Below are 22,932 nucleotides of genomic sequence, written 5' to 3' on the forward strand. Positions count from 1 at the left end.
GCAGAAGCAGCTGCGCAGAAGCAGCTGCGCAGAAGCAGCTGCGCAGAAGCAGCTGCGCAGAAGCAGCTGCGCAGAAGCAGCTGCGCAGGAGCAGCTGCGCAGGAACAGCTGCGCAGGAACAGCTGCGCAGGAACAGCTGCACAGAAGCAGCTGCGCAGGAACAGCTGCGCAGAAGCAGCTGCGCAGAAACAGCTGCGCAGGAACAGCTGCGCAGGAACAGCTGCGCAGGAACAGCTGCGCAGGAACAGCTGCGCAGGAACGGCTGCGCAGGAACGGCTGCGCAGGAACGGCTGCGCAGGAACGGCTGCGCAGAAACGGCTGCGCAGGAACGGCTGCGCAGGAACGGCTGCGCAGAAACGGCTGCGCAGAAACGGCTGCGCAGAAACGGCTGCGCCGAAACGGCTGCGCCGAAACGGCTGCGCAGAAACGGCTGCGCCGAAACGGCTGCGCCGAAACGGCTGCGCAGAAACGGCTGCGCAGAAACGGCTGCGCCGAAACGGCTGCGCCGAAACAGCTGCGCCGAAACAGCTGCGCAGAAACAGCTGCGCAGAAACAGCTGCGCCGAAACAGCTGCGCAGAAACAGCTGCGCCGGAACAGCTGCGCCGGAACAGCTGCGCCGGAACAGCTGCGCAGGAACAGCTGCGCAGGAACAGCTGCGCGGAAACAGCTGCGCAGAAGCGGCTGCGCAGAAACGGCTGCGCAGAAACGGCTGCGCAGAAACGGCTGCGCAGGAACGGCTGCGCAGGAACGGCTGCGCAGGAACGGCTGCGCAGGAACGGCTGCGCAGGAACGGCTGCGCAGAAGCGGCTGCGCAGAAGCGGCTGCGCAGAAGCGGCTGCGCAGAAGCGGCTGCGCAGAAGCGGCTGCGCAGAAGCGGCTGCGCAGAAGCGGCTGCGCAGAAGCGGCTGCGCAGAAGCGGCTGCGCAGAAGCGGCTGCGCAGAAGCGGCTGCGCAGAAGCGGCTGCGCAGAAGCGGCTGCGCAGAAGCGGTTGCGCAGAAGCGGCTGCGCAGAAGCGGCTGCGCAGAAGCGGCTGCGCAGAAGCGGCTGCGCAGAAGCGGCTGCGCAGAAGCGGCTGCGCAGAAACGGCTGCGCAGCCGTTCCTGCGCAGCCGTTCCTGCGCAGCCGTTCCTGCGCAGCCGTTCCTGCGCAGCCGTTCCTGCGCAGCCGTTTCTGCGCAGCCGTTCCTGCGCAGCCGTTCCTGCGCAGCCGTTCCTGCGCAGCCGTTCCTGCGCAGCCGTTCCTGCGCAGCCGTTCCTGCGCAGCCGTTTCTGCGCAGCCGCTTCTGCGCAGCTGTTCCTGCGCAGCTGCTTCTGCGCAGCTGTTCCTGCGCAGCTGTTCCTGCGCAGCTGTTCCTGCGCAGCTGCTTCTGCGCAGCTGCTTCTGCGCAGCTGCTTCTGCGCAGCTGCTTCTGCGCAGCTGCTTCTGCGCAGCTGCTTCTGCGCAGCTGTTTCTGCGCAGCTGCTTCTGCGCAGCTGCTTCTGCGCAGCTGTTTCTGCGCAGCTGTTTCTGCGCAGCTGCTTCTGCGCAGCTATTTCTGCGCAGCTGTTTCTGCGCAGCTGTTTCTGCCTAGCTGTTTCTGCCTAGCTGTTTCTGCGCAGCTGTTTCTGCGCAGCTGTTCCTGCGCAGCTGTTCCTGCGCAGCTGTTTCGGCGCAGCTGTTTCTGCGCAGCTGTTTCGGCGCAGCTGTTTCGGCGCAGCTGTTTCGGCGCAGCTGTTTCGGCGCAGCTGTTTCGGCGCAGCTGTTTCTGCGCAGCCGTTTCGGGTCAGCCGTTTCGGCGCAGCCGTTTCGGCGCAGCCGTTTCGGCGCAGCCGATTCGGCGCAGCCGTTTCGGCGCAGCCGTTTCTGCGCAGCCGTTTCTGCGCAGCCGTTTCTGCGCAGCCGTTTCTGCGCAGCCGTTTCTGCGCAGCCGTTTCTGCGCAGCCGTTTCTGCGCAGCCGTTTCTGCGCAGCCGTTTCTGCGCAGCCGTTTCTGCGCAGCCGTTTCGGCGCAGCCGTTCATGCGCAGCCGTTCCTGCGCGCCGAAACGGCTGCGCCGAAACGGCTGCGCCGAAACGGCTGCGCCGAAACGTCTGCGCAGAAGCGGCTGCGCAGAAGCGGCTGCGCAGAAACGGCTGCGCAGAAACGGCTGCGCCGAAACGGCTGCGCAGAAACGGCTGCGACGAAACGGCTGCGCCGAAACGGCTGCGCCGAAACGGCTGCGCCGAAACGGCTGCGCAGAAACAGCTAGGCAGAAACAGCTGCGCAGAAACAGCTGCGCAGAAACAGCTGCGCAGAAGCGGCTGCGCAGAAGCGGCTGCGCAGAAGCGGCTGCGCAGAAACGGCTGCGCCGAAACGGCTGCGCCGAAACGGCTGCGCCGAAACGGCTGCGCCGAAACGGCTGCGCCGAAACGTCTGCGCAGAAACGGCTGCGCAGAAACGGCTGCGCAGAAACGGCTGCGCAGTAACGGCTGCGCAGAAGTGGCTGCGCAGAAGCGGCTGCGCAGAAGCGGCTGCGCAGAAGCGGCTGCGCAGAAGCGGCTGCGCAGAAGCGGCTGCGCAGAAGCGGCTGCGCAGAAGCGGCTGCGCAGAAGCGGCTGCGCAGAAGCGGCTGCGCAGAAGCGGCTGCGCAGAAGCGGCTGCGCAGAAGCGGCTGCGCAGAAGCGGCTGCGCAGAAGCGGCTGCGCAGAAGCGGCTGCGCAGAAGCGGCTGCGCAGAAGCGGCTGCGCAGAAGCGGCTGCGCAGAAGCGGCTGCGCTGTTCCGGCGCAGCTGTTACGGCGCAGCTGTTTCTGCGCAGCTGTTTCGGCGCAGCTGTTTCTGCGCAGCCGTTTCTGCGCAGCCGTTTCGGCGCAGCCGTTTCGGCGCAGCCGTTTCGGCGCAGCCGTTTCGGCGCAGCCGTTTCTGCGCAGCCGTTTCTGCGCAGCCGTTTCGGCGCAGCCGTTTCGGCGCAGCCGTTTCTGCGCAGCCGTTTCGGCGCAGCCGTTTCGGCGCAGCCGTTTCTGCGCAGCCGTTCCTGCGCAGCCGTTCCTGCGCAGCCGTTCCTGCGCAGCCGTTCCTGCGCAGCCGTTCCTGCGCAGCCGTTCCTGCGCAGCCGTTCCTGCGCAGCCGTTCCTGCGCAGCCGTTCCTGCGCAGCCGTTCCTGCGCAGCCGTTCCTGCGCAGCCGTTCCTGCGCAGCTGCTTCTGCGCAGCTGTTCCTGCGCAGCTGCTTCTGCGCAGCTGTTCCTGCGCAGCTGTTCCTGCGCAGCTGTTCCTGCGCAGCTGCTTCTGCGCAGCTGCTTCTGCGCAGCTGCTTCTGCGCAGCTGCTTCTGCGCAGCTGCTTCTGCGCAGCTGCTTCTGCGCAGCTGTTTCTGCGCAGCTGCTTCTGCGCAGCTGTTTCTGCGCAGCTGCTTCTGCGCAGCTGTTTCTGCGCAGCCGTTTCTGCGCAGCCGTTCCTGCGCAGCCGTTCCTGCGCAGCCGTTTCTGCGCAGCCGTTCCTGCGCAGCCGTTCCTGCGCAGCCGTTCCTGCGCAGCCGTTCCTGCGCAGCCGTTCCTGCGCAGCCGTTCCTGCGCAGCTGATCCTGCGCAGCTGATCCTGCGCAGCTGATCCTGCGCAGCTGCTTCTGCGCAGCTGCTTCTGCGCAGCTGCTTCTGCGCAGCTGCTTCTGCGCAGCTGTTTCTGCGCAGCTGCTTCTGCGCAGCTGCTTCTGCGCAGCTGTTTCTGCGCAGCTGTTTCTGCGCAGCTGCTTCTGCGCAGCTGCTTCTGCGCAGCTGTTTCTGCGCAGCTGTTTCTGCGCAGCTGTTTCTGCCTAGCTGTTTCTGCGCAGCCGTTTCGGCGCAGCCGTTTCGGCGCAGCCGTTTCGGCGCAGCCGTTTCGTCGCAGCCGTTTCGTCGCAGCCGTTTCTGCGCAGCCGTTTCGGCGCAGCCGTTTCTGCGCAGCCGTTTCTGCGCAGCCGTTTCTGCGCAGCCGCTTCTGCGCAGCCGCTTCTGCGCAGCCGCTTCTGCGCAGCCGCTTCTGCGCAGCCGCTTCTGCGCAGCCGCTTCTGCGCAACCGCTTCTGCGCAGCCGCTTCTGCGCAGCCGCTTCTGCGCAGCCGCTTCTGCGCAGCCGCTTCTGCGCAGCCGCTTCTGCGCAGCCGCTTCTGCGCAGCCGCTTCTGCGCAGCCGCTTCTGCGCAGCCGCTTCTGCGCAGCCGCTTCTGCGCAGCCGCTTCTGCGCAGCCGCTTCTGCGCAGCCGCTTCTGCGCAGCCGCTTCTGCGCAGCCGCTTCTGCGCAGCCGCTTCTGCGCAGCCGCTTCTGCGCAGCCGCTTCTGCGCAGCCGCTTCTGCGCAGCCGCTTCTGCGCAGCCGTTACTGCGCAGCCGTTTCTGCGCAGCCGTTTCTGCGCAGCCGTTTCTGCGCAGCCGTTTCTGCGCAGCCGTTTCTGCGCAGCCGTTTCTGCGCAGCGGTTTCTGCGCAGCCGTTCCTGCGCAGCCGTTCCTGAGCAGCCGTTCCTGCGCAGCCGTTGCTGCGCAGCCGTTCCTGCGCAGCCGTTCCTGCGCAGCCGTTCCTGCGCAGCCGTTCCTGCGCAGCCGTTCCTGCGCAGCCGTTCCTGCGCAGCCGTTTCTGCGCAGCCGTTTCTGCGCAGCCGTTTCTGCGCAGCCGCTTCTGCGCAGCTGTTTCCGCGCAGCTGTTCCTGCGCAGCTGTTCCTGCGCAGCTGTTCCGGCGCAGCTGTTCCGGCGCAGCTGTTCCGGCGCAGCTGTTTCTGCGCAGCTGTTTCGGCGCAGCTGTTTCTGCGCAGCTGTTTCTGCGCAGCTGTTTCGGCGCAGCTGTTTCGGCGCAGCCGTTTCGGCGCAGCCGTTTCTGCGCAGCCGTTTCTGCGCAGCCGTTTCGGCGCAGCCGTTTCGGCGCAGCCGTTTCTGCGCAGCCGTTTCGGCGCAGCCGTTTCGGCGCAGCCGTTTCTGCGCAGCCGTTTCTGCGCAGCCGTTTCTGCGCAGCCGTTCCTGCGCAGCCGTTCCTGCGCAGCCGTTTCTGCGCAGCCGTTCCTGCGCAGCCGTTCCTGCGCAGCCGTTCCTGCGCAGCCGTTCCTGCGCAGCTGTTCCTGCGCAGCTGTTCCTGCGCAGCTGTTCCTGCGCAGCTGTTCCTGCGCAGCTGTTTCTGCGCAGCTGCTTCTGCGCAGCTGTTCCTGCGCAGCTGCTTCTGTGCAGCTGTTCCTGCGCAGCTGTTCCTGCGCAGCTGTTCCTGCGCAGCTGCTCCTGCGCAGCTGCTTCTGCGCAGCTGCTTCTGCGCAGCTGCTTCTGCGCAGCTGCTTCTGCGCAGCTGCTTCTGCGCAGCTGCTTCTGCGCAGCTGCTTCTGCGCAGCTGTTTCTGCGCAGCTGCTTCTGCGCAGCTGTTTCTGCGCAGCTGTTTCTGCGCAGCTGTTTCTGCGCAGCTGTTTCTGCGCAGCTGTTTCTGCCTAGCTGTTTCTGCGCAGCTGTTTCTGCGCAGCTGTTTCTGCGCAGCTGTTTCGGCGCAGCTGTTTCGGCGTAGCTGTTTCTGCGCAGCTGTTTCGGCGCAGCTGTTTCTGCGCAGCTGTTTCTGCGCAGCTGTTTCGGCGCAGCCGTTTCGGCGCAGCCGTTTCGGCGCAGCCGTTTCGTCGCAGCCGTTTCTGCGCAGCCGTTTCGTCTCAGCCGTTTCGGCGCAGCCGTTTCTGCGCAGCCGTTTCGGCGCAGCCGTTTCGGCGCAGCCGTTTCGGCGCAGCCGTTTCGGCGCAGCCGTTTCGGCGCAGCCGTTTCGGCGCAGCCGTTTCGGCGCAGCCGTTTCGGCGCAGCCGTTTCGGCGCAGCCGTTTCGGCGCAGCCGTTTCTGCGCAGCCGTTTCTGCGCAGCCGTTTCTGCGCAGCCGTTTCTGCGCAGCCGTTTCTGCGCAGCCGTTTCTGCGCAGCTGTTCATGCGCAGCTGTTCATGCGCAGCTGTTCCTGCGCAGCTGTTCCTGCGCAGCTGTTCCTGAGCAGCTGTTCCTGCGCAGCTGTTCCTGCGCAGCTGTTCCTGCGCAGCTGTTCCTGCGCAGCTGTTCGCAGCTGTTCCTGCGCAGCTGTTGCTGCGCAACTGTTCCTGCGCAGCTGTTCCTGCGCAGCTGTTCCTGCGCAGCTGTTTCTGCGCAGCCGTTTCTGCGCAGCCGTTTCTGCGCAGCCGTTTCTGCGCAGCCGTTTCTGCGCAGCCGTTTCTGCGCAGCCGTTTCTGCGCAGCCGTTTCTGCGCAGCCGTTTCTGCGCAGCCGTTTCTGCGCAGCCGTTTCTGCGCAGCCGTTTCTGCGCAGCCGTTTATGCGCAGCCGTTTATGCGCAGCCGTTTATGCGCAGCCGTTTATGCGCAGCCGTTTATGCGCAGCCGTTTATGCGCAGCCGTTTATGCGCAGCCGTTTCTGCGCAGCCGTTTCTGCGCAGCCGTTTCTGCGCAGCCGTTTCTGCGCAGCCGCTTCTGCGCAGCCGCTTCTGCGCAGCCGCTTCTGCGCAGCCGCTTCTGCGCAGCCGCTTCTGCGCAGCCGCTTCTGCGCAGCCGCTTCTGCGCAGCCGCTTCTGCGCAGCCGCTTCTGCGCAGCCGCTAATGCGCAGCCGATAATGCGCAGCCGCTTCTGCGCAGCCGCTTCTCCGCAGCCGCTTCTGCGCAGCCGCTTCTGCGCAGCCGCTTCTGCGCAGCCGCTTCTGCGCAGCCGCTTCTGCGCAGCCGTTTCTGCGCAGCCGTTTCTGCGCAGCCGCTTCTGCGCAGCCGTTTCTGCGCAGCCGTTTCTGCGCAGCCGTTTCTGCGCAGCCGTTTCTGCGCAGCCGTTTCTGCGCAGCCGTTTCTGCGCAGCCGTTCCTGCGCAGCCGTTCCTGCGCAGCCGTTCCTGCGCAGCCGTTTCTGCGCAGTCGTTTCTGCGCAGCCGTTCCTGCGCAGCCGTTACTGCGCAGCCGTTTCTGCGCAGCCGTTCCTGCGCAGCCGTTCCTGCGCAGCCGTTCCTGCGCAGCCGTTCCTGCGCAGCCGTTCCTGCGCAGCCGTTCCTGCGCAGCCGTTCCTGCGCAGCCGTTCCTGCGCAGCCGTTCCTGCGCAGCCGTTCCTGCGCAGCCGTTCCTGCGCAGCCGTTCCTGCGCAGCAATTTCTGCGCAGCTGTTTCTGCGCAGCTGTTTCTGCGCAGCTGTTCCTGCGCAGCTGTTCCTGCGCAGCTGTTTCTGCGCAGCTGTTTCTGCGCAGCTGTTCCTGCGCAGCTGTTTCTGCGCAGCTGTTCCTGCGCAGCTGTTTCTGCGCAGCTGTTCCTGCGCAGCTGTTCCTGCGCAGCTGTTCCTGCGCAGCTGTTCCTGCGCAGCTGTTTCTGCGCAGCAGTTCCTGCGCAGCTGTTCCTGCGCAGCTGTTCCTGCGCAGCTGTTCCTGCGCAGCTGTTCCTGCGCAGCTGTTTCTGCGCAGCTGTTCCTGCGCAGCTGTTTCTTCGCAGCTGTTCCTGCGCAGCTGTTTCCGCGCAGCTGTTCCCGCGCAGCTGTTCCCGCGCAGCTGTTCCCGCGCAGCTGTTCCTGCGCAGCTGTTCCTGCGCAGCTGTTCCTGCGCAGCTGTTCCTGCGCAGCTGCTTCTGCGCAGCTGTTCCTGCGCAGCTGCTTCTGCGCAGCTGTTCCTGCGCAGCTGTTCCTGTGCAGCCGTTTCTGCGCAGCCGTTTCTGCGCAGCCGCTTCTGCGCAGCCGCTTCTGCGCAGCCGCTTCTGCGCAGCCGCTTCTGCGGCGCATAAACGGCTGCGCATAAACGGCTGCGCAGAAACGGCTGCGCATAAACGGCTGCGCAGAAACGGCTGCGCAGAAACAGCTGCGCAGAAACAGCTGCGCAGAAACAGCTGCGCAGAAACATCTGCGCAGAAACGGCTGCTCAGGAACGGCTGCGCAGAAACGGCTGCGCAGGAACGGCTGCGCAGGAACGGCTGCGCAGGAACGGCTGCGCAGGAACGGCTGCGCAGGAACGGCTGCGCATGAACGGCTGCGCCGAAACGGCTGCGCAGAAACGGCTGCGCAGAAACGGCTGCGCAGAAACGGCTGCGCAGAAACGGCTGCGCAGAAACGGCTGCGCAGAAACGGCTGCGCAGAAACGGCTGCGCAGAAACGGCTGCGCAGAAACGGCTGCGCAGAAACGGCTGCGCCGAAACGGCTGCGCCGAATCGGCTGCGCCGAAACGGCTGCGCCGAAACGGCTGCGCCGAAACGGCTGACCCGAAACGGCTGCGCAGAAACAGCTGCGCCGAAACAGCTGCGCCGAAACAGCTGCGCCGAAACAGCTGCGCCGAAACAGCTGCGCCGAAACAGCTGCGCAGAAACAGCTGCGCCGAAACAGCTGCGCAGGAACAGCTGCGCAGGAACAGCTGCGCAGAAACAGCTGCGCAGAAACAGCTAGGCAGAAACAGCTAGGCAGAAACAGCTGCGCAGAAACAGCTGCGCAGAAATAGCTGCGCAGAAGCAGCTGCGCAGAAACAGCTGCGCAGAAACAGCTGCGCAGAAGCAGCTGCGCAGAAGCAGCTGCGCAGAAACAGCTGCGCAGAAGCAGCTGCGCAGAAGCAGCTGCGCAGAAGCAGCTGCGCAGAAGCAGCTGCGCAGAAGCAGCTGCGCAGAAGCAGCTGCGCAGGAACAGCTGCGCAGGAACAGCTGCGCAGGAACAGCTGCGCAGAAGCAGCTGCGCAGGAACAGCTGCGCAGAAGCGGCTGCGCAGAAACGGCTGCGCAGGAACGGCTGCGCAGGAACGGCTGCGCAGGAACGGCTGCGCAGGAACGGCTGCGCAGGAACGGCTGCGCAGGAACGGCTGCGCAGAAACGGCTGCGCAGGAACGGCTGCGCAGGAACGGCTGCGCAGGAACGGCTGCGCAGGAACGGCTGCGCAGGAACGGCTGCGCAGGAACGGCTGCGCAGCAACGGCTGCGCAGCAACGGCTGCGCAGCAACGGCTGCGCAGGAACGGCTGCGCAGGAACGGCTGCGCAGAAACGGCTGCGCAGAAGCGGCTGCGCAGAAGCGGCTGCGCAGAAGCGGCTGCGCAGAAGCGGCTGCGCAGAAGCGGCTGCGCAGATGCGGCTGCGCAGAAGCGGCTGCGCAGAAGCGGCTGCGCAGAAGCGGCTGCGCAGTAGCGGCTGCGCAGAAGCGGCTGCGCAGAAGCGGCTGCGCAGAAACGGCAGCGCAGAAACGGCTGCGCAGAAACGGCTGCGCAGAAACGGCTGCGCAGAAACGGCTGCGCATAAACGGCTGCGCATAAACGGCTGCGCATAAACGGCTGCGCATAAACGGCTGCGCATAAACGGCTGCGCATAAACGGCTGCGCAGAAACGGCTGCGCAGAAACGGCGGCGCAGGAACGGCTGCGCAGGAACGGCTGCGCAGGAACGGCTGCGCAGGAACGGCTGCGCAGGAACGGCTGCGCATGAACGGCTGCGCATGAACGGCTGCGCCGAAACAGCTGCGCCGAAACAGCTGCGCCGAAACAGCTGCGCCGAAACAGCTGCGCCGAAACAGCTGCGCCGAAACAGCTGCGCCGAAACAGCTGCGCAGAAACAGCTGCGCCGAAACAGCTGCGCAGAAACAGCTGCGCAGAAACAGCTAGGCAGAAACAGCTGCGCCGAAACAGCTGCGCCGAAACAGCTGCGCAGAAGCAGTTGCGCCGAAACAGCTGCGCAGAAACAGCTAGGCAGAAACAGTTGCGCAGAAGCAGCTGCGCAGAAGCAGCTGCGCAGAAGCAGCTGCGCAGACGCAGCTGCGCAGAAACAGCTGCGCAGAAGCAGCTGCGCAGAAACAGCTGCGCAGAAGCAGCTGCGCAGAAGCAGCTGCGCAGAAGCAGCTGCGCAGGAACGGCTGCGCAGGAACGGCTGCGCAGGAACGGCTGCGCAGGAACGGCTGCGCAGGAACGGCTGCGCAGGAACGGCTGCGCAGGAACGGCTGCGCAGAAACGGCTGCGCAGGAACGGCTGCGCAGGAACGGCTGCGCAGGAACGGCTGCGCAGGAACGGCTGCGCAGGAACGGCTGCGCAGGAACGGCTGCGCAGGAACGGCTGCGCAGAAACGGCTGCGCAGTAACGGCTGCGCAGGAACGGCTGCGCAGAAACGGCTGCGCAGGAACGGCTGCGCAGAAACGGCTGCGCAGAAACGGCTGCGCAGAAACGGCTGCGCAGAAACGGCTGCGCAGAAACGGCTGCGCAGAAACGGCTGCGCAGAAACGGCTGCGCAGAAACGGCTGCGCAGAAGCGGCTGCGCAGAAGCGGCTGCGCAGAAACGGCTGCGCAGAAACGGCTGCGCAGAAGCGGCTGCGCAGAAGCGGCTGCGCAGAAGCGGCTGCGCAGAAGCGGCTGCGCAGAAGCGGCTGCGCAGAAGCCGCTGCGCAGAAGCGGCTGCGCAGAAGCGGCTGCGCAGAAGCGGCTGCGCAGAAGCGGCTGCGCAGAAGCGGCTGCGCAGAAGCGGCTGCGCAGAAGCGGCTGCGCTGAAGCGGCTGCGCAGAAGCGGCTGCGCAGAAGCGGCTGCGCAGAAGCGGCTGCGCAGAAGCGGCTGCGCAGAAGCGGCTGCGCAGAAGCGGCTGCGCAGAAGCGGCTGCGCAGAAGCGGCTGCGCAGAAGCGGCTGCGCAGAAGCGGCTGCGCAGAAACGGCTGCGCAGAAACGGCTGCGCAGAAACGGCTGCGCAGAAACGGCTGCGCAGAAACGGCTGCGCCGAAACGGCTGCGCAGAAACGGCTGCGACGAAACGGCTGCGCCGAAACAGCTGCGCCGAAACAGCTGCGCCGAAACAGCTGCGCAGAAACAGCTGCGCCGAAACAGCTGCGCAGGAACAGCTGCGCAGGAACAGCTGCGCAGGAACAGCTGCGCAGGAACAGCTGCGCAGGAACAGCTGCGCAGAAACGGCTGCGCAGGAACGGCTGCGCAGGAACGGCTGCGCAGAAACGGCTGCGCAGGAACGGCTGCGCAGGAACGGCTGCGCAGAAACGGCTGCGCAGAAACGGCTGCGCAGAAACGGCTGCGCCGAAACGGCTGCGCCGAAACGGCTGCGCCGAAACGGCTGCGCCGAAACGGCTGCGCCGAAACAGCTGCGCCGAAACAGCTGCGCCGAAACAGCTGCGCCGAAACAGCTGCGCCGAAACAGCTGCGCCGAAACAGCTGCGCCGAAACAGCTGCGCAGGAACAGCTGCGCAGAAACAGCTGCGCAGGAACAGCTGCGCAGGAACGGCTGCGCAGGAACGGCTGCGCAGGAACGGCTGCACAGGAACGGCTGCGCAGCAACGGCTGCGCAGTAACGGCTGCGCAGAAACGGCTGCGCAGGAACGGCTGCGCAGGAACGGCTGCGCAGGAACGGCTGCTCAGAAACGGCTGCGCAGAAACGGCTGCGCAGAAACGGCTGCGCAGAAACGGCTGCGCAGAAGCGGCTGCGCAGAAGCGGCTGCGCAGAAACGGCTGCGCAGAAGCGGCTGCGCAGAAGCGGCTGCGCAGAAACGGCTGCGCAGAAGCGGCTGCGCAGAAGCGGCTGCGCAGAAGCGGCTGCGCAGAAGCGGCTGCGCAGAAGCGGCTGCGCAGAAGCGGCTGCGCAGAAGCGGCTGCGCAGAAGCGGCTGCGCAGAAGCGGCTGCGCAGAAGCGGCTGCGCAGGAACGGCTGCGCAGGAACGGCTGCGCAGGAACGGCTGCGCAGGAACGGCTGCGCAGGAACGGCTGCGCAGGAACGGCTGCGCAGGAACGGCTGCGCAGGAACGGCTGCGCAGGAACGGCTTCACAGGAACGGCTGCGCAGAAACGGCTGCGCAGGTACGGCTGCGCAGGAACGGCTGCGCAGGAACGGCTGCGCAGGAACGGCTGCGCAGGAACGGCTGCGCAGGAACGGCTGCGCAGAAACGGCTGCGCAGGAACGGCTGCGCAGGAACGGCTGCGCAGAAACGGCTGCGCAGAAACGGCTGCGCAGAAACGGCTGCGCAGAAGCGGCTGCGCAGAAGCGGCTGCGGAGAAACGGCTGCGCAGAAGCGGCTGCGCAGAAGCGGCTGCGCAGAAACGGCTGCGCAGAAGCGGCTGCGCAGAAGCGGCTGCGCAGAAGCGGCTGCGCAGAAGCGGCTGCGCAGAAGCGGCTGCGCAGAAGCGGCTGCGCAGAAGCGGCTGCGCAGAAGCGGCTGCGCAGAAGCGGCTGCGCAGAAGCGGCTGCGCAGAAGCGGCTGCGCAGAAGCGGCTGCGCAAAAACGGCTGCGCAGGAACGGCTGCGCAGGAACGGCTGCGCAGGAACGGCTGCGCAGGAACGGCTGCGCAGGAACGGCTGCGCAGGAACGGCTGCGCAGGAACGGCTGCGCAGGAACGGCTGCGCAGGAACGGCTGCGCAGGAACGGCTGCGCAGGAACGGCTGCACAGGAACGGCTGCGCAGAAACGGCTGCGCAGGTACGGCTGCGCAGGAACGGCTGCGCAGGAACGGCTGCGCAGGAACGGCTGCGCAGGAACGGCTGCGCAGAAACGGCTGCGCAGAAACGGCTGCGCAGAAACGGCTGCGCAGAAACGGCTGCGCAGAAGCGGCTGCGCAGAAGCGGCTGCGCAGAAGCGGCTGCGCAGAAGCGGCTGCGCAGAAGCGGCTGCGCAGAAGCGGCTGCGCAGAAACGGATGCGCAGAAGCGGCTGCGCAGAAGCGGCTGCGCAGAAGCGGCTGCGCGGAAGCGGCTGCGCGGAAGCGGCTGCGCGGAAGCGGCTGCGCGGAAGCGGCTGCGCAGAAGCGGCTGCGCAGAAGCGGCTGCGCAGAAGCGGCTGCGCAGAAGCAGCTGCGCAGGCACGGCTGCGCAGGAACGGCTGCGCAGGAACGGCTGCGCAGGAACGGCTGCGCAGGAACGGCTGCGCCGAAACGGCTGCGCAGAAACGGCTGCGACGAAACAGCTGCGCCGAAACAGCTGCGCCGAAACAGCTGCGCCGAAACAGCTGCGCAGAAACAGCTGCGCAGAAACAGCTGCGCCGAAACAGCTGCGCAGAAACAGCTGCGCCGAAACAGCTGCGCCGAAACAGCTGCGCAGGAACAGCTGCGCAGGAACAGCTGCGCAGAAACAGCTGCGCTGAAGCAGCTGTGCAGGAACAGCTGCGCAGAAGCAGCTGCGCAGAAACAGCTGCGCAGGAACAGCTGCGCAGGAACAGCTGCGCAGGAACAGCTGCGCAGGAACAGCTGCGCAGGAACAGCTGCGCAGAAACAGCTGCGCAGAAACAGCTGCGCAGGAACAGCTGCGCAGGAACAGCTGCGCAGAAGCAGCTGCACAGAAGCAGCTGCGCAGGAACAGCTGCGCAGGAACAGCTGCGCTGAAGCAGCTGTGCAGGAACAGCTGCGCAGAAGCAGCTGCGCAGAAACAGCTGCGCAGGAACAGCTGCGCAGGAACAGCTGCGCAGGAACAGCTGCGCAGGAACAGCTGCGCAGGAACAGCTGCGCAGAAACAGCTGCGCAGAAACAGCTGCGCAGGAACAGCTGCGCAGGAACAGCTGCGCAGAAACAGCTGCGCAGGAACGGCTGCGCAGGAACGGCTGCGCAGAAACGGCTGCGCAGAAACGGCTGCGCAGAAACGGCTGCGCCGAAACGGCTGCGCCGAAACGGCTGCGCCGAAACGGCTGCGCCGAAACGGCTGCGCAGAAACGGCTGCGCCGAAACGGCTGCGCCGAAACTGCTGCGCCGAAACAGCTGCGCCGAAACAGCTGCGCCGAAACAGCTGCGCCGAAACAGCTGCGCAGAAACAGCTGCGCAGAAACAGCTGCGCCGAAACAGCTGCGCAGAAACAGCTGCGCCGAAACAGCTGCGCAGGAACAGCTGCGCAGAAACAGCTGCGCAGAAACAGCTGCGCAGAAACAGCTGCGCAGAAACAGCTGCGCAGAAGCAGCTGCGCAGAAGCAGCTGCGCAGAAACAGCTGCGCAGAAGCAGCTGCGCAGAAGCAGCTGCGCAGAAGCAGCTGCGCAGAAGCAGCTGCGCAGAAGCAACTGCGCAGAAGCAGCTGCGCAGAAGCAGCTGCGCAGAAGCAGCTGCGCAGGAACAGCTGCGCAGGAACAGCTGCGCAGAAGCAGCTGTGCAGGAACAGCTGTGCAGAAGCAGCTGCGCAGAAGCAGCTGCGCAGAAACAGCTGCGCAGGAACAGCTGCGCAGGAACAGCTGCGCAGGAACAGCTGCGCAGGAACAGCTGCGCAGGAACAGCTGCGCAGGAACAGCTGCGCAGAAACAGCTGCGCAGGAACAGCTGCGCAGGAACAGCTGCGCAGAAACAGCTGCGCAGAAACAGCAGCGCCGAAACGGCTGCGCAGGAACGGCTGCGCAGGAACGGCTGCGCAGGAACGGCTGCGCAGGAACGGCTGCGCAGGAACGGCTGCGCAGGAACGGCTGCGCAGAAACGGCTGCGCAGAAGCGGCTGCGCAGAAGCGGCTGCGCAGAAGCGGCTGCGCAGAAGCGGCTGCGCAGAAGCGGCTGCGCAGAAGCAGCTGCGCAGAAGCAGCTGCGCAGAAGCAGCTGCGCAGAAGCAGCTGCACAGAAGCAGCTGCGCAGGAACAGCTGCGCAGGAACAGCTGCGCTGAAGCAGCTGTGCAGGAACAGCTGCGCAGAAGCAGCTGCGCAGAAACAGCTGCGCAGGAACAGCTGCGCAGGAACAGCTGCGCAGGAACAGCTGCGCAGGAACAGCTGCGCAGGAACAGCTGCGCAGAAACAGCTGCGCAGAAACAGCTGCGCAGGAACAGCTGCGCAGGAACAGCTGCGCAGAAACAGCTGCGCAGGAACGGCTGCGCAGGAACGGCTGCGCAGAAACGGCTGCGCAGAAACGGCTGCGCAGAAACGGCTGCGCCGAAACGGCTGCGCCGAAACGGCTGCGCCGAAACGGCTGCGCCGAAACGGCTGCGCAGAAACGGCTGCGCCGAAACGGCTGCGCCGAAACTGCTGCGCCGAAACTGCTGCGCCGAAACAGCTGCGCCGAAACAGCTGCGCCGAAACAGCTGCGCAGAAACAGCTGCGCAGAAACAGCTGCGCCGAAACAGCTGCGCAGAAACAGCTGCGCCGAAACAGCTGCGCAGGAACAGCTGCGCAGAAACAGCTGCGCAGAAACAGCTGCGCAGAAACAGCTGCGCAGAAACAGCTGCGCAGAAGCAGCTGCGCAGAAGCAGCTGCGCAGAAACAGCTGCGCAGAAGCAGCTGCGCAGAAGCAGCTGCGCAGAAGCAGCTGCGCAGAAGCAGCTGCGCAGAAGCAACTGCGCAGAAGCAGCTGCGCAGAAGCAGCTGCGCAGAAGCAGCTGCGCAGGAACAGCTGCGCAGGAACAGCTGCGCAGAAGCAGCTGTGCAGGAACAGCTGTGCAGAAGCAGCTGCGCAGAAGCAGCTGCGCAGAAACAGCTGCGCAGGAACAGCTGCGCAGGAACAGCTGCGCAGGAACAGCTGCGCAGGAACAGCTGCGCAGGAACAGCTGCGCAGGAACAGCTGCGCAGAAACAGCTGCGCAGGAACAGCTGCGCAGGAACAGCTGCGCAGAAACAGCTGCGCAGAAACAGCAGCGCCGAAACGGCTGCGCAGGAACGGCTGCGCAGGAACGGCTGCGCAGGAACGGCTGCGCAGGAACGGCTGCGCAGGAACGGCTGCGCAGGAACGGCTGCGCAGCAACGGCTGCGCAGTAACGGCTGCGCAGAAACGGCTGCGCAGGAACGGCTGCGCAGGAACGGCTGCGCAGGAACGGCTGCGCAGAAACGGCTGCGCAGAAACGGCTGCGCAGAAACGGCTGCGCAGAAGCGGCTGCGCAGAAGCGGCTGCGCAGAAACGGCTGCGCAGAAGCGGCTGCGCAGAAGCGGCTGCGCAGAAACGGCTGCGCAGAAGCGGCTGCGCAGAAGCGGCTGCGCAGAAGCGGCTGCGCAGAAGCGGCTGCGCAGAAGCGGCTGCGCAGAAGCGGCTGCGCAGAAGCGGCTGCGCAGAAGCGGCTGCGCAGGAACGGCTGCGCAGGAACGGCTGCGCAGGAACGGCTGCGCAGGAACGGCTGCGCAGGAACGGCTGCGCAGGAACGGCTGCGCAGGAAGGGCTGCGCAGGAACGGCTGCGCAGGAACGGCTGCGCAGGAACGGCTGCGCAGGAACGGCTGCGCAGGAACGGCTGCGCAGGAACGGCTGCGCAGGAACGGCTGCGCAGGAACGGCTGCGCAGAAACGGCTGCGCAGGTACGGCTGCGCAGGAACGGCTGCGCAGGAACGGCTGCGCAGGAACGGCTGCGCAGGAACGGCTGCGCAGGAACGGCTGCGCAGAAACGGCTGCGCAGAAACGGCTGCGCAGAAACGGCTGCGCAGAAGCGGCTGCGCAGAAGCGGCTGCGCAGAAGCGGCTGCGCAGAAGCGGCTGCGCCGAAGCGGCTGCGCAGTAGCGGCTGCGCAGAAGGGGCTGCGCAGAAACGGCTGCGCAGAAGCGGCTGCGCAGAAGCGGCTGCACGGAAGCGGCTGCGCGGAAGCGGCTGCGCGGAAGCGGCTGCGCGGAAGCGGCTGCGCGGAAGCGGCTGCGCAGAAGCGGCTGCGCACAAGCGGCTGCGCAGAAACGGCTGCGCAGGAGCAGCTGCGCAGGAGCAGCTGCGCAGGAGCAGCTGCGCAGGAGCAGCTGCGCAGGAGCAGCTGCGCAGGAGCAGCTGCGCAGGAACAGGTGCGCAGGAACAGCTTCGCAGGAACAGCTGCGCAGGAACAGCTGCGCAGGAACAGCTGCGCAGCAACGGCTGCGCAGGAACGGCTGCGCAGGAACGGCTGCGCAGAAGCGGCTGCGCAGGAACGGCTGCGCAGAAACGGCTGCGCCGAAACGGCTGCGCCGATACGGCTGCGCCGAAACGGCTGCGCCGAAACGGCTGCGCCGAAACGGCTGCGCCGAAACGGCTGCGCCGAAACGGCTGCGCCGAAACGGCTGCGCCGAAACGGCTGCGCCGAAACGGCTGCGCCGAAACGGCTGCGCAGAAACGGCTGCGCAGAAACGGCTGCGCCGAAACAGCTGCGCAGAAACAGCTGCGCCGAAACAGCTGCGCAGGAACAGCTGCGCAGAAACAGCTGCGCAGAAACAGCTGCGAAGAAACAGCTAGGCAGAAACAGCTGCGCAGGAACAGCTGCGCAGGAACAGCTGCGCAGAAGCAGCTGCGCAGAAACAGCTGCGCAGAAACAGCTGCGCAGAAGCAGCTGCGCAGAAGCAGCTGCGCAGAAGCAGCTGCGCAGAAGCAGCTGCGCAGAAGCAGCTGCGCAGAAGCAGCTGCGCAGAAGCAGCTGCGCAGAAGCAGCTGCGCAGGAACAGCTGCGCAGGAACAGCTGCGCAGAAGCAGCTGCGCAGGAACAGCTGCGCAGAAGCAGCTGCACAGGAACAGCTGCGCAGGAACAGCTGCGCAGAAACAGCTGCGCAGAAACAGCTGCGCAGAAACAGCTGCGCAGAAACAGCTGCGCCGAAACAGCTGCGCAGAAACAGCTGCGCAGAAACAGCTGCGCAGGAACAGCTGCGCAGGAACAGCTGCGCAGGAACAGCTGCGCAGGAACAGCTGCGCAGGAACAGCTGCGCAGAAACAGCTGCGCAGGAACAGCTGCTCAGGAACAGCTGCTCAGGAACAGCTGCGCAGGAACAGCTGCGCAGAAACTGCTAGGCAGAAACGGCTGCGCAGAAACGGCTGCGCAGGAACGGCTGCGCAGGAACGGCTGCGCAGGAACGGCTGCGCAGGAACGGCTGCGCAGGAACGGCTGCGCAGGAACGGCTGCGCAGAAACGGCTGCGCAGGAACGGCTGCGCAGGAACGGCTGCGCAGGAACGGCTGCGCAGGAACGGCTGCGCAGGAACGGCTGCGCAGGAACGGCTGCGCAGGAACGGCTGCGCAGAGACGGCTGCGCAGCAACGGCTGCGCAGGAACGGCTGCGCAGGAACGGCTGCGCAGAAACGGCTGCGCAGAAACGGCTGCGCAGAAGCGGCTGCGCAGAAGCGGCTGCGCAGAAGCGGCTGCGCAGAAGCGGCTGCGCAGATGCGGCTGCGCAGAAGCGGCTGCGCAGAAGCGGCTGCGCAGAAGCGGCTGCGCAGAAGCGGCTGCGCAGAAGCGGCTGCGCAGATGCGGCTGCGCAGAAGCGGCTGCGCAGAAGCGGCTGCGCAGAAGCGGCTGCGCAGAAGCGGCTGCGCAGAAGCGGCTGCGCAGAAGCGGCTGCGCAGAAGCGGCTGCGCAGAAACGGCTGCGCAGAAACGGCTGCGCAGAAACGGCTGCGCAGAAACGGCTGCGCAGAAACGGCTGCGCATAAACGGCTGCGCATAAACGGCTGCGCATAAACGGCTGCGCATAAACGGCTGCGCATAAACGGCTGCGCAGAAACGGCTGCGCAGAAACGGCGGCGCAGGAACGGCTGCGCAGGAACGGCTGCGCAGGAACGGCTGCGCAGGAACGGCTGCGCAGGAACGGCTGCGCATGAACGGCTGCGCATGAACGGCTGCGCCGAAACAGCTGCGCCGAAACAGCTGCGCCGAAACAGCTGCGCCGAAACAGCTGCGCCGAAACAGCTGCGCCGAAACAGCTGCGCCGAAACAGCTGCGCCGAAACAGCTGCGCAGAAACAGCTAGGCAGAAACAGCTGCGCCGAAACAGCTGCGCCGAAACAGCTGCGCAGAAACAGTTGCGCCGAAACAGCTGCGCAGAAACAGCTAGGCAGAAACAGCTGCGCAGAAGCAGCTGCGCAGAAGCAGCTGCGCAGAAGCAGCTGCGCAGAAGCAGCTGCGCAGACGCAGCTGCGCAGAAACAGCTGCGCAGAAGCAGCTGCGCAGAAACAGCTGCGCAGAAGCGGCTGCGCAGAAGCGGCTGCGCAGAAGCGGCTGCGCAGAAGCGGCTGCGCAGAAACGGCTGCGCAGGAACGGCTGCGCAGGAACGGCTGCGCAGGAACGGCTGCGCAGGGACGGCTGCGCAGGAACGGCTGCGCAGGAACGGCTGCGCAGGAACGGCTGCGCAGGAACGGCTGCGCAGGAACGGCTGCGCAGTAACGGCTGCGCAGAAACGGCTGCGCAGGAACGGCTGCGCAGGAACGGCTGCGCAGAAACGGCTGCGCAGAAACGGCTGCGCAGAAACGGCTGCGCAGAAACGGCTGCGCAGAAACGGCTGCGCAGAAGCGGCTGCGCAGAAGCGGCTGCGCAGAAGCGGCTGCGCAGAAGCGGCTGCGCAGAAACGGCTGCGCAGAAGCGGCTGCGCAGAAGCGGCTGCGCAGAAGCGGCTGCGCTGAAGCGGCTGCGCAGAAGCGGCAGCGCAGAAGCGGCTGCGCAGAAGCGGCTGCGCAGAAGCGGCTGCGCAGAAGAGGCTGCGCAGAAGCGGCTGCGCAGAAGCGGCTGCGCAGAAGCGGCTGCGCAGAAGCGGCTGCGCAGAAGCGGCTGCGCAGAAGCGGCTGCGCAGAAGCGGCTGCGCAGAAGCGGCTGCGCAGAAGCGGCTGCGCTGAAGCGGCTGCGCAGAAGCGGCTGCGCAGAAGCGGCTGCGCAGAAGCGGCTGCGCAGAAGCGGCTGCGCAGAAGCGGCTGCGCAGAAGCGGCTGCGCAGAAGCGGCTGCGCAGAAGCGGCTGCGCAGAAGCGGCTGCGCAGAAACGGCTGCGCAGAAACGGCTGCGCAGAAACGGCTGCGCAGAAACGGCTGCGCAGAAACGGCTGCGCAGAAACGGCTGCGCAGAAACGGCTGCGACGAAACGGCTGCGCCGAGACAGCTGCGCCGAAACAGCTGCGCCGAAACAGCTGCGCAGAAACAGCTGCGCAGAAACAGCTGCGCCGAAACAGCTGCGCAGAAACAGCTGCGCCGAAACAGCTGCGCCGAAACAGCTGCGCAGGAACAGCTGCGCAGAAACAGCTGCGCAGAAACAGCTGCGCAGAAACAGCTAGGCAGAAACAGCTGCGCAGAAACAGCTGCGCAGAAACAGCTGCGCAGAAACAGCTGCGCAGAAACAGCTGCGCAGAAGCAGCTGCGCAGAAGCAGCTGCGCAGAAGCAGCTGCGCAGAAGCAGCTGCGCAGAAGCAGCTGCGCAGAAGCAGCTGCGCAGGAACAGCTGCGCAGAAGCAGCTGCGCAGGAACAGCTGCGCAGAAGCAGCTGCGCAGAAACAGCTGCGCAGGAACAGCTGCGCAGGAACAGCTGCGCAGGAACAGCTGCGCAGGAACAGCTGCGCAGCAACAGCTGCGCAGGAACAGCTGCGCAGGAACAGCTGCGCAGGAACGGCTGCGCAGAAACGGCTGCGCAGAAACGGCTGCGCAGAAACGGCTGCGCCGAAACGGCTGCGCCGAAACGGCTGCGCCGAAACGGCTGCGCCGAAACGGCTGCGCAGAAACGGCTGCGCAGAAACGGCTGCGCAGGAACGGCTGCGCAGAAACGGCTGCGCAGAAACGGCTGCGCAGGAACGGCTGCGCAGGAACGGCTGCGCAGGAACGGCTGCGCAGGAACGGCTGCGCAGGAACGGCTGCGCAGGAACGGCTGCGCAGGAACGGCTGCGCAGGAACGGCTGCGCAGGAACGGCTGCGCAGAAACGGCTGCGCAGAAACGGCTGCGCAGAAACGGCTGCGCAGAAGCGGCTGCGCAGAAGCGGCTGCGCAGAAGCGGCTGCGCGGAAGCGGCTGCGCGGAAGCGGCTGCGCGGAAACGGCTGCGCGGAAGCGGCTGCGCGGAAGCGGCTGCGCGGAAGCGGCTGCGCGGAAGCGGCTGCGCGGAAGCGGCTGTGCGGAAGCGGCTGCGCGGAAGCGGCTGCGCAGAAGCGGCTGCGCAGAAGCGGCTGCGCAGGCACGGCTGCGCAGGCACGGCTGCGCAGGAACGGCTGCGCAGGAACGGCTGCGCAGGAACGGCTGCGCAGGAACGGCTGCGCAGGAACGGCTGCGCAGGAACGGCTGCGCAGGAACGGCTGCGCAGGAACGGCTGCGCAGGAACGGCTGCGCAGGAACGGCTGCGCAGGAACGGCTGCGCAGGAACGGCTGCGCAGGAACGGCTGCGCAGCAACGGCTGCGCAGGAACGGCTGCGCAGGAACGGTTGCGCAGAAACGGCTGCGCAGAAACGGCTGCGCAGTAACGGCTGCGCAGGAACGGCTGCGCAGGAACGGCTGCGCAGGAACGGCTGCGCAGGAACGGCTGCGCAGGAACGGCTGCGCAGAAGCGGCTGCGCAGAAACGGCTGCGCAGAAACGGCTGCGCAGAAACGGCTGCGCATAAACGGCTGCGCATAAACGGCTGCGCATAAACGGCTGCGCATAAACAGCTGCGCAGAAACAGCTGCGCAGCAACAGCTGCGCAGGAACAGCTGCGCAGGAACAGCTGCGCAGGAAGAGCTGCGCAGGAAGAGCTGCGCAGGAAGAGCTGCGCAGGAACAGCTGCGCAGGAACAGCTGCGCAGAAACAGCTGCGCAGAAACAGCTGCGCAGGAACAGCTGCGCAGGAACAGCTGCGCAGGAACAGCTGCGCAGAAACAGCTGCGCAGGAACAGCTGCGCAGGAACAGCTGCGCAGAAACAGCTGCGCAGAAACAGCTGCGCAGAAACAGCTGCGCAGAAACAGCTGCGCAGAAACAGCTGCGCAGAAACAGCTGCGCAGAAACAGCTGCGCAGAAACAGCTGCCCCGAAACAGCTGCGCAGAAACAGCTGCGCCGAAACAGCTGCGCAGGAACAGCTGCGCAGGAACAGCTGCGCAGAAACACCTGCGCAGAAACAGCTAGGCAGAAACAGCTGCGCAGAAACAGCTGCGCAGGAACAGCTGCGCAGGAACAGCTGCGCAGAAGCAGCTGCGCAGAAGCAGCTGCGCAGAAGCAGCTGCGCAGAAACAGCTGCGCAGAAGCAGCTGCGCAGAAGCAGCTGCGCAGAAGCAGCTGCGCAGAAGCAGCTGCGCAGGAGCAGCTGCGCAGGAGCAGCTGCGCAGGAGCAGCTGCGCAGGAGCAGCTGCGCAGGAGCAGCTGCGCAGGAGCAGCTGCGCAGGAGCAGCTGCGCAGGAACAGCTGCGCAGGAACAGGTGCGCAGGAACGGCTTCGCAGGAACGGCTGCGCAGGAACGGCTGCGCAGGAACGGCTGCGCAGGAACGGCTGCGCAGGAACGGCTGCGCAGAAACGGCTGCGCAGGAACGGCTGCGCAGGAACGGCTGCGCAGAAACGGCTGCGCAGAAACGGCTGCGCCGAAACGGCAGCGCCGAAACGGCTGCGCCGAAACGGCTGCGCCGAAACGGCTGCGCCGAAACGGCTGCGCCGAAACGGCTGCGCCGAAACGGCTGCGCCGAAACAGCTGCGCAGAAACAGCTGCGCAGAAACAGCTGCGCCGAAACAGCTGCGCAGAAACAGCTGCGCCGAAACAGCTGCGCAGGAACAGCTGCGCAGAAACAGCTGCGCAGAAACAGCTGCGCAGAAACAGCTAGGCAGAAACAGCTAGGCAGAAACAGCTGCGCAGGAACAGCTGCGCAGAAACAGCTGCGCAGAAGCAGCTGCGCAGAAACAGCTGCGCAGAAACAGCTGCGCAGAAGCAGCTGCGCAGAAGCAGCTGCGCAGAAGCAGCTGCGCAGAAGCAGCTGCGCAGAAGCAGCTGCGCAGAAGCAGCTGCGCAGGAGCAGCTGCGCAGGAGCAGCTGCGCAGGAACAGCTGCGCAGGAACAGCTGCGCAGAAGCAGCTGCGCAGGAACAGCTGCGCAGAAGCAGCTGCGCAGGAACAGCTGCGCAGGAACAGCTGCGCAGGAACAGCTGCGCAGAAACAGCTGCGCAGAAACAGCTGCGCAGAAACAGCTGCGCAGAAACAGCTGCGCCGAAACAGCTGCGCCGAAACAGCTGCGCCGAAACAGCTGCGCAGAAACAGCTGCGCAGGAACAGCTGCGCAGGAACAGCTGCGCAGGAACAGCTGCGCAGGAACGGCTGCGAAGAAACGGCTGCGCAGGAACGGCTGCGCAGGAACGGCTGCGCAGGAACGGCTGCGCAGGAACGGCTGCGCAGGAACGGCTGCGCAGGAACGGCTGCGCAGGAACGGCTGCGCAGGAACGGCTGCGCAGGAACGGCTGCGCAGGAACGGCTGCGCAGAAACGGCTGCGCATAAACGGCTGCGCATAAACGGCTGCGCATAAACGGCTGCGCATAAACGGCTGCGC

The 22,932-nt window shown here is 66.3% G+C and overlaps 2 protein-coding genes across 2 annotated transcripts; one reads left to right on the plus strand and one right to left on the minus strand.

The window, feature by feature from the left end:
- Window positions 1–2,224: 2,224 nt before the first annotated feature.
- Window positions 2,225–7,674, minus strand: LOC126232363 (trichohyalin-like). The gene is made up of 3 exons (XM_049942638.1): window positions 6,310–7,674; window positions 5,880–6,221; window positions 2,225–5,365 (listed from the first exon to the last, which is right to left on the minus strand). The coding sequence occupies exons 1-3, from the start codon at window positions 7,672–7,674 to the stop codon at window positions 2,225–2,227; spliced, it is 4,848 nt and encodes a 1,615-aa protein (XP_049798595.1).
- A 1,664-nt stretch (window positions 7,675–9,338) lies between these two features.
- On the plus strand, window positions 9,339–22,880 carry LOC126232364 (uncharacterized). The gene is made up of 6 exons (XM_049942639.1): window positions 9,339–11,173; window positions 11,287–13,396; window positions 13,443–18,128; window positions 18,521–20,889; window positions 21,079–21,820; window positions 21,885–22,880. Exons 1-6 carry the CDS (start codon window positions 9,339–9,341, stop codon window positions 22,878–22,880), a joined length of 12,738 nt encoding a protein of 4,245 aa, XP_049798596.1.
- The last annotated feature ends 52 nt before the right edge of the window (window positions 22,881–22,932 follow it).

The sequence above is a fragment of the Schistocerca nitens genome, unplaced genomic scaffold, assembly GCF_023898315.1.
Source record: "Schistocerca nitens isolate TAMUIC-IGC-003100 unplaced genomic scaffold, iqSchNite1.1 HiC_scaffold_468, whole genome shotgun sequence".
NCBI classification, from domain to species: domain Eukaryota; kingdom Metazoa; phylum Arthropoda; class Insecta; order Orthoptera; family Acrididae; genus Schistocerca; species Schistocerca nitens.

Excerpts from the sequence above, each read along its gene's own strand:
- LOC126232363 (XM_049942638.1), bottom strand. The coding sequence starts at position 7,674 with ATGCGCAGCCGTTTATGCGCCGCAGAAGCGGCTGCGCAGAAGCGGCTG. Across the intron at positions 6,222-6,309 it reads GGCTGCGCATAAACGGCTGC|AAACGGCTGCGCAGAAACGG; the intron begins GCATAAACGGCT and ends ACGGCTGCGCAG. Across the intron at positions 5,366-5,879 it reads AGCTGCGCAGGAACAGCTGC|CTGCGCAGAAACAGCTGCGC; the intron begins GCATGAACAGCT and ends GCGCAGAAACAG.
- LOC126232364 (XM_049942639.1), top strand. The coding sequence starts at position 9,339 with ATGAACGGCTGCGCCGAAACAGCTGCGCCGAAACAGCTGCGCCGAAAC. Across the intron at positions 18,129-18,520 it reads GGCTGCGCATAAACGGCTGC|GCAGAAACAGCTGCGCAGAA; the intron begins GCATAAACGGCT and ends AGAAACAGCTAG. Across the intron at positions 20,890-21,078 it reads TGCGCAGAAACGGCTGCGCA|CTGCGCAGAAACAGCTGCGC; the intron begins GTAACGGCTGCG and ends GCGCATAAACAG.